Source organism: Anolis carolinensis, chromosome 3 (genome assembly GCF_035594765.1).
Source record: "Anolis carolinensis isolate JA03-04 chromosome 3, rAnoCar3.1.pri, whole genome shotgun sequence".
NCBI classification, from domain to species: domain Eukaryota; kingdom Metazoa; phylum Chordata; class Lepidosauria; order Squamata; family Dactyloidae; genus Anolis; species Anolis carolinensis.
In genome coordinates, this window is record NC_085843.1 from 78,130,833 (window position 1) to 78,140,234 (window position 9,402).

At 38.3% G+C, this 9,402-nt stretch overlaps 1 protein-coding gene across 5 annotated transcripts in view; it reads left to right on the forward strand.

The window, feature by feature from the left end:
- Positions 1-9,402, forward strand: part of ttc3 (tetratricopeptide repeat domain 3) — a 98,828-nt gene that overhangs the window by 87,969 nt on the left and 1,457 nt on the right. For all 5 annotated transcript variants that reach the window (XM_062977154.1, XM_062977153.1, XM_008107534.3 and 2 more), the window contains 3 exons: positions 6,207-6,625; positions 7,609-7,726; positions 8,339-8,566. In XM_062977154.1, the coding sequence (XP_062833224.1) occupies positions 6,207-6,625; positions 7,609-7,726; positions 8,339-8,566 (765 nt within the window). The remainder of the gene's footprint in view (positions 1-6,206; positions 6,626-7,608; positions 7,727-8,338; positions 8,567-9,402) is intronic.

The following is a 9,402-nucleotide window of genomic DNA, read 5'->3' on the forward strand; positions in this document are numbered from 1 at the left end:
ACTGCGGTGCCCAAAATTGGACACAGTATTCCAGGTGTGGTCTGACCAAGGCAGAATAGAGGGGGAGCATGACTTCCCTGGATCTAGACACTATGCTCCTATTGATGCAGGCCAGAATCCCGTTGGCTTTTTTAGCTGCCGCATCACATTGTTGGCTCATGTTTAACTTGTTGTCCACAAGGACTCCAAGGTCTTTTTCGCACACACTGCTGTCAAGCCAGGCGTCCCCCATTCTGTATCTTTGATTTCCATTTTTTCTGCCGAAGTGAAGTATCTTGCATTTGTCCCTGTTGAACTTCATTTTGTTAGTTTCGGCCCGTCTCTCTAGTCTGTCAAGATCGTTTTGAATTCTGCTCCTGTTTTCTGGAGTGTTAGCTATCCCTCCCAGTTTTGTGTTGTCTGCAAACTTGATCTTTTATTATCTTCATCATCTTCATCATCATCATTATGTAGAAGCTGGATGGCCATCTGTCAGGAGTGCTTGGATTGTGTCCTGCATGGTAGAAGGAAGTTGCTCAGGATGCTCCTTAGGGATCACTCCAAATCTTAGGATTGTATGATGATGTTGTTATTATTACTAGTATTAGTATTAGTATTGAGAGGCTGGGTGGCCATCTGTTGGGAGTGCTTGGATTGTATCGTCCAATGGCAGTTGGGTTGGACTGGATTACCACAGTAATTATTTCATATTACAGTAGAATCTCACTTATCCAACATTCGCTTATCCAGTGTTCTGGATTATCCAACACAATCTTCCTTTTAGTAGTCAATGTTTTTGTAGTCAATGTTTTAAATTCATTGTGATATGTTGGTGCGAAATTTGTAAATACAGTAATTACAACATAGCATTACTGAGCATTGAACTACTTTTTCTGTCAAATTTGTTGTATAACATGATGTTTGGTGCTTAATTTGTATAATCATTACCTAATTTGATGTTTAATCGGCTTGTCCTGAATCCTTTCTTATTATCCAACATATTCACTTATCCAACATTCTGCCGGCCTGTTTATGTTGGATATGTGAGACTCTACTGTATATTTATAATCTTATATTATCTGCTCAGAACTGGATTATATGAGGCCCCTTCTACACAGCTGTATAAAATGCACATTGAAGTGAATTATCTGGCAGTGTGGAGTCAAGATAATCCAGTTCTAAGCAGATAATATCTATATATATAAAAGAGTGATGGAATCAGGGCACTGGACAAAACAACAAAACTACAGGCCCCCCAACCTCAAAATTTGACAACGCAACCCATCATCCACGCCTTTAGGTTGATACAACAAAAGGAAAAGAAAAATAAAGTCCTAATTAGAGGGAGAACAATAATTGTTTTTATCCAATTGCTGCCAGTTTAGAGGGCTAATCTCTGCCCACTTGATCTAGCAACCAACTCAGCCAAGGGACAGCCAGGGTTCAGTTAGGGGACAGGCAGATTTAGGCCTCACTTAGACTTCTTCCACAGATTATCTAATTTGCACTGGATTATATGGCAGTGTAGACTCAAGGCCCTTCCACACAGCTATATAACCCATTTATAATCTTATATTATCTGCTTTGCACTGGATTATCTTGACTCCACACTACCATATAATCCACTTCAGTGTGCATTTTATACAGTTGTGAAGAAGGGGCCTCATATAATCCAGTTCTAAGCAGATAATATAAGATTATCAATATACAGTAGAGTCTCATCCAGCATAAACAGGCCGGCAGGAGAAGTGAATATGTTGGATAATAAGAAGGGATTCAGGAAAAGCCGATTAAACATCAATTTAGGTAATCGTTATACAAATTAAGCACCAAAACATCATATTATACAACAAATTTGACAGAAAAAGTAGTTCCATGTGCAGTAATGCTATGTAGTAATTACAGTAGAGTCTCACTTATCCAACACTCGCTTATCCAACATTCTGGATTATCCAACGCATTTTTGGAGTCAATGTTTTCAATATATCGTGACATTTTGGTGCTAAATTCATAAATACAGTAATTACTACATAGCATTACTGCGTATTGAACTACTTTTTCTGCCAAATTTGTTGTCTAACATGTTTTGGTGCTTCATTTATAAAATCATAACCTAATTTGATGTTTAATAGGCTTTTCCTTAATGTCTCCTTATTATCCAACATATTCACTTATCCAACATTCTGTTTATGTTGGATAAGTGAGACTCTACTGTACTGTATTTACAAATTTACCACTAAAACATCACAATGAATTTAAAACACTGACTACAAAAACATTGATTATGAAAAGGCAGACTGCGTTGGAAAATCCGGAACATTGTATAAGCAAATGTTGGATAAGTGAGATTCTACTTTAATATGAAATAATTACTGGGATAGAATAATGCAGAACAATATAATCTCTAAAACCAGGACAGTAAATAAAGACCAACAGTCTGAAAGCAGGGAAATTGAAAATTCCACAAAGGAAACAATCAGGGCCAGCTAACACCTCCTAAGAAAGGATTCTTCCAGAAAGGAAGCTGAGAAGGGAGTGAAGCACTGTGTATTACCAAAGTCATTATTATTACTATCATTACTATTACTATTATTATTATTGTTATTGTGTTGCAGTCAACCGTGAAAATGAATACAATCTGGCTCCAAGTATTCAAAAACACTAAAATCAGAACACTAAATAATGAACACTCTGAAAACAGGGGAATTCCACACAGGAAACAATCAGGGCCAGCTAACACCTCCCAACAAAGTATTCCCATCATCAAAGTCTGGCAAATCCTCTGTTTTCTCAGGGCCACAGACAGTAGAAGCACATAAAATATCGCAAAGCTAACACCTCCCAACAAAAAATTCACTCAGGGAGGAAACAGCCAGGCTTTAAAGCTGCAAGGCCCTTACATCCTAATCATTTTTCCTAATTGCAGCATTCATACTTGCCTCCAACAGACAAAAAAAACCAATCAGACATATTGTATATTCACAACCTTTAGGAAATAATATCCCCGATGCTGCTGAACTTCTGGACCGAAAGGCCGCAGGTTTGAATTGGGGGAGCGGAGAGAGCCCCCACTGTTAGCCCCAACTTCTGCCAACCCAGAAGTTCAAAAACATACAAATGTGAGTGCATCAATAGGTACTGCTCCAGTGGGAAGGTAACGCTGCTCCATGCAATCATCCCACATGACCTTGGAGGAGTCTACGGACAACGCCAACTCTTCGGCTTAGAAATGGAGATGAGCACCAATCCCCTGAGTCAGGGGAAAACGTTTACCCTTTATCTTAACTACCACCAATTCCTCAATACTTTATTTCCCATACCACCATACTTTGCCACAGCAACGCGTGGCCGGGCACAGCTAGTAAGATTATAAATGGGTAATATAGCTGTGTGGAAGGGCCTTGAGTCTACACTGCCATATAATCCAGTTAAAATCAGATAATCTCTATCTTATAGGCAGTGTGGAAGAGGCCTGAGGCCTAACTGTGCCTGTCCCCTGGGCTGAGTAGGTTGCTAGGAGACCAAGTGGGCAGAGCTTAGCCTTCTTAACTGGCAGCAATTGGATAAAAACAATTATTCATCTCCCTCTAATTAGGACTTTTTCTTTTCTTTTTGTTGTATGGACGTAGAGGCATGGATGAGGGGTTGTGTTACCAAGTTTAGTGTTTTTGGGATGTGTAGTTTTGTTGTTTTGTCCTAGGCCGAATTTTTTTTATCCTTTTATATATATAGACTAGCTGTGCCCGGCCACGCGTTGCTGTGGTGAAGTCTGGTGGTCTGGGAAATAAAGTATTGAGGAATTGGTGGTAGTTAAGGTCAAGGGTAAAGGTTTTCCCCAGACATTAAGTCCAGTCGTGTCTTACTCTGGAGGTTGGTGCTCATCTCCATTTCTAAGCCGAAGAGCCGGCGTTGTCCGTAGACTCCTCCAAGGTCATGTGGGATGACTACATGGAGCGGCGTTACCTTCCCGCCGGAGCAGTACCTATTGATGCACTCACATTTGCATGTTTTCGAACTTCTGGGTTGGCTGAAGATGGAGCTAACAGTGGGGGCTCTCTCCGCTCCCCCAATTCAAACCTGCGGCCTTTCAGTCCAGAAGTTCAGCAGCTCAGCGCTTTAACACGCTGCGCCATCAGGGGATATTATTTCCTAAAGGTTGTGAATATACAATATTTCTGATTGGTTTTTTTTGTTTGTTGGAGGCAAGTATGAATGCTGCAATTAGGAAAAATGATTAGGATGTAATGGCCTTGCAGCTTTAAAGCCTGGCTGTTTCCTCCCTGAGTGAATTTTTTTGTTGGGAGGTGTTAGCTGGCCCTGATTGTTTCCTGTCTTGAATTCCATTGTTTTCAGAGTGGTGTTCTTTGCGATATTTTATGTGCTTCTACTGTCTGTGGCCCTGAGAAAACAGAGGATTTGCCAGACTTTGATGATGGGAATACTTTGTTGGGAGGTGTTAGCTGGCCCTGATTGTTTCCTGTCTGGAATTCCCCTGTTTATTTACTGTCCTGGTTTTAGAGATTATATTGTTCTGCATTATTCTATCCCAGTAATTATTTCATATTAAAGAAGAATCTCACTTATCCAACATTCGCTTATACAATGTTCTGGATTATCCAACGCAGTCTGCCTTTTCATAATCAACGTTTTTGTAGTCAGTGTTTTAAATTCATTGTGATATTTTAGTGGTAAATTTGTAAATACAGTACAGTAGAGTCTCACTTATCCAACATAAACGGGCCGGCAGAATGTTGGATAAGCGAATATGTTGGATAATAAGGAGGGATTAAGGAAAAGCCTATTAAACATCAAATTAAGTTATGATTTCACAAATTAAGGACCAAAACATCATGTTAGACAACAAATTTGGAAGAAAAAGTAGTTCAATACACAGTAATTTTATGTAGAAATTACTGTATTTATGAATTTAGCACCAAAATATCACGATATATTGAAAGCATTGACTACAAAAATGCGTTGGATAATCCAGAACGTTGGATAAGCGAGTGTTGGATAAGTGAGACTCTACTGTAAATATTACATAGCATTACTGCGCATGGAACTACTTTTTCTTTCAAATTTGTTGTATAATATGATGTTTTGGTGCTTAATTTGTATAACGATTACCTAATTTGATGTTTAATTGGCTTTTCCTGAATCCCTTCTTATTATCCAACATATTCACTTATCCTGCCGGCCTGTTTACATTGGATAAGTGAGACTCTACTGTATATTTCTAATCTTATATTATCTGCTCAGAACTGGATTATATGAGGCCCCTTCTTCACAGCTGTATAAAATACACACTGAAATGGATTATATGGTAGTGCGGAGTCAAGATAATCCAGTGCAAAGCAGATAATATAAGATTATAAATGGGTTATATAGCTGTGTGGAAGGGCCTTGAGTCTACACTGCCATATAATCCAGTGCAAATTAGATAATCTGTGGAAGAAGTCTAAGTGAGGCCTAAATCTGCCTGTCCCCTAACTGAAACCTGGCTGTCCCTTGGCTGGTTGCTAGGCAACCAAGTGGGCAGAGATTAGCCCTCTAAACTGGCAACAATTGGATAAAAAAATTATTGCTCTCCCTCTAATTAGGTCTTTATTTTTCTTTTCTTTTTGTTGTATCAACCTTGAGGCATGGATGATGGGTTGTGTTATCAAATTTCGAGGTTGGGGGGCCTGTACTTTTGTTGTTTTGTGAATTGCCGTGATGCCATCACTCTTTTATATATATAGATAGATGAGAAGGAATCTTTGAAATCTTCATATCCTAACATCGCATGTTATTGCATGTACAGGTGCCTGAAGAAAACCAGTGAAGCTGAAGTAAAGCCTTTTTGTTGTCAACGTTCAGTATTTGTCAGGAAGATTCCAGTATTATTTATTTATTTGTTTGTTTATTTATTTATTTCCAACATTTCTCACCCGAAGGGACTCAGGGCGGCGTACAAAATTGGCAACAATTCGATGCCTACACATAATTAAAACAGCAATGAAAATCCAATTAAAACAATTAAAACAATATAAAACATATGATTAAAATCCATTCATCCAAAATCCTCGTGCTGTAGCCGTAAATCAGTCCGGGTCGTCTTTATCATTTAATCTTCGAAAGCCTGGGCACATAGCACAAATCTGAAATGGCAAAAGCATGTTTGGAATGCTTGAAAGTACTCCCTCAGTATATATTTCTCTTCTTACAGGAATATTCTTTTCTCCTAGGCAACGTGTGAGTGGCCTCTCATTAATGATCCAGCTATTGTAATGTATTCAGCTACAGCTCCATACTTCCCTTCTCCATTTTCAAATGTGAATGATAATAATCCTCTACACCCTGTGGTTACTGTACACACCGAAAATAAACCTAGTAAAGGTTCTAGACCTCTTTTTGCTAAGCAGGACTTTGGAGAGGCACTCTTGGAATCAAAAGGACAGTCGCTTTCTGATCATGTTTGCCTGCCTGAGTCACCGAAGAGCTCTAGAAGGCCAGCCCAGGCCACTCAGCCACAGCACAGTGCTCCAGAGGAACCATCCGCAGCAGGAATGTTGGGTCACGTCAAAACTATAAGCAAGCCACTCCTCCCTAAATCATCTACAAATATCATTGCTCAACTCAGAACTATATTTCCACACCATACAAGGTATTTTCTTTCTGGGGAACAGCTTTGGAGGCTGATTGCTCCCAGCCCAGTTGTGTGGCTTCTCTTTCTAATTGAGACTGCCACCTTGCCTTTAATTTTAAATGTTATAAAAAGTACCTTGGCTTCAAAAGTTACATTTTGGTGGTATTGTTGCTATTCAATTATGCCTTATCTTCTAAAATTGAGACTCAGGCCAAATCATAGTTTAAAGCATAGCATAGTATGTCCTCCTTATCCAGAAGTTTAAAAATGATTCTTCCACCCTGCAAATAAAATTCCAAAAAGCAGATCTTGATTGTGTCATTTTATGTTAGGGACACCATTTATGTCATTGTATATAATGGGACTTCAGCATCCATGTATTTTGGTATCCATGTGGTGCTGTCTTAAAGCAAACTCCAGCAATACCCATTATACAGTATAACTAAAAACAAGACACAGATCAATATTAAAATTGAATTAAACTATATTTACAGTATTAAACAATTGGAAATATATACCTAAAAAGGGTTAAAAGCAGTTAAAACAGTTCAATAAAAATAAAGCCCTTATAAAAAGTTTCAGTTTGAAAATCCTAGTAGAATTAAAAAGTATTTGCCTACTGGTCAAAGTTGAGTTTAAGTTGTGATTATCTATGGCCCTTACACTGAAATCATACATTTTCAGTGTCAGACATTTTCCCTTAAGGCTGGGGCCTTAGGGCTGATCTTGTCTAGAATTGGGATGGAAGTTGTGTGGCTCTCTAGATATTGAACTGCAACTTCCGGCCCTCCCCACAACTGTAGTTCAACAATATCGGGAAGAAAGATAAAGTAAATATTGACTATCTTTAAAACTGGAATTCAAAATCTTGTAGGCTCTAAACTGCCAAGCCAAGAAATACACTTTTCATGTGTCCCAATGTGCAGTTTAATTTTTGGCAAGATATGATGTTCTTGCAAGTAATAGAACTCCTCATGATGGCTTCTCTTCCTCTTTTGCAGTTCAGAACTGGAGAATTTCATTGAAGAAGTAAAAGTCAAGAATAGGAATAAGCTGAGCACTGATGAGCTGCTTAGCAGAGTAACAGAATTTATTCTGGATCATCCAAATAAGAAAAAGGTAATTTTCTAGAAATGATGGCTTTTAACAAAAGTGTACTATGAAGCCTTTGACTGTTTTGAGATATGGATGTTAACAGTAAACTCATCTATAGTACAGTAAGTCATCTATAGTACAGTATATGGTGTGGCCTAAATGAGTAAACAAATGACAATTGAGTTTGAAATAGGTTGAAAATATTCTAATAATTTCTCCCTGAAACCATTTTTGTATTTGTTAGCTACATATATATCCAGACTTCATAACCATTTCAGCATAGGTTTGATATAACCAGAGTTGGAAGTTTTTGCTTAGTGTTTGAAATAGGAGACTAAGCATTTTGATTCTCTATTTCAACTATTCCCCTATTGAGGTATATTTTCTGGTAGAGTTATTATATTTTACTTCTATTTACATACTGAGGACTACCAGCTTGACATATGAATGACAAACTCCTGCTCCCTTGTAAAATTCTATATTGCATTATGATGAATCTGAATCTGTACAAGAGTAAGCAAATTTCATAATGCAGAAGTTATTACCTCTAGTCAGGGACTTAATTCCCCATGACTTCAGCTGCATCCTCTTGGGATTATTACAAATGTCTTTCTATTATATCTATTTCCTTTTAAGGCTCTTTCTTCTTCATGGAAAATTGAAAAGCCACCCTCCAATGCTTACGGGCAGAACAGAAATCAAAAAGTATTGAAGTTGTCAGGACAAAATTTGCCTAACCCAGCAAAGTCTAGAGTTACTAATGAAAACACAAAAAAGAAAACTTTGTCTTCTCAGTCTGTTCAGATGCCTTGGAAAACTGTTGGAGAAACATCAAAATCCAAGTGGAAGAAACCAAGTGATACGGTAGGTTTTTTCTATGTTAGTGTCTTCTTCAAGACTTCAGTGCTCTCAAATGTTTAGTGAAAAAAATCTGTGAAATAATATTTGGGGTTTTTAAGTTAAACCACTAGCCTGTTTGTTCCTACTCCCAAGTTAAATAAGTCAGCATGCCTGTTTTTTAAAATACCACTATCCTAAATGTCTTACTGAGATTTTAGCAATGTAAATACATTGTAGATCAACTACTTTTCCATGGAAATAATGGAGATGGATGCAATAAAGCTGCCATTCCCAAGTTTTGGCCTTGTGTAGATCTTTTAGATTTTAGATGTGCTGATTCCAAAATTACTTATGGACCAAAAATTCAGAACTGCAGTAGCACCTTCAATGAGTGGAAGTGAAGGAAGGCAATTTTGGCTGATTCCTCCTGTTTGTTTTTGTTGTGTGCCTTCAGGTTGTTTCTGACTTAGGGTAACCATGTCATGGGGTTTTTCTTTGCATGATTTGTTCAGAGAGTTTCCTGTTGAGAGAACGTGACCCACCTAAGGTCATACAGTGGGTTTCCATGGCCAATGGGAATTCAAAGCCTGGACTCCAGAGTAGCTGTCCAGTGTTCAGGCCACTACATACACTGTATCTATACCCCACTTGATCCCCCCCCCCCTCCATTACCGTCCTGGGGAGTTCTCAAATGCTCTAGAACAGAATTTCAGCATGGGAAATGAGATCTATACAGTCTCAGCATACACTTTTACCACACGACTGTGAAATTTTCATGGTACTTTGCATCTAAATCTAAGGTGTTCACTCTGAAACATGCTGAATTAGTCATTAGTTTGGAACAGTGATTCCCAAATTTT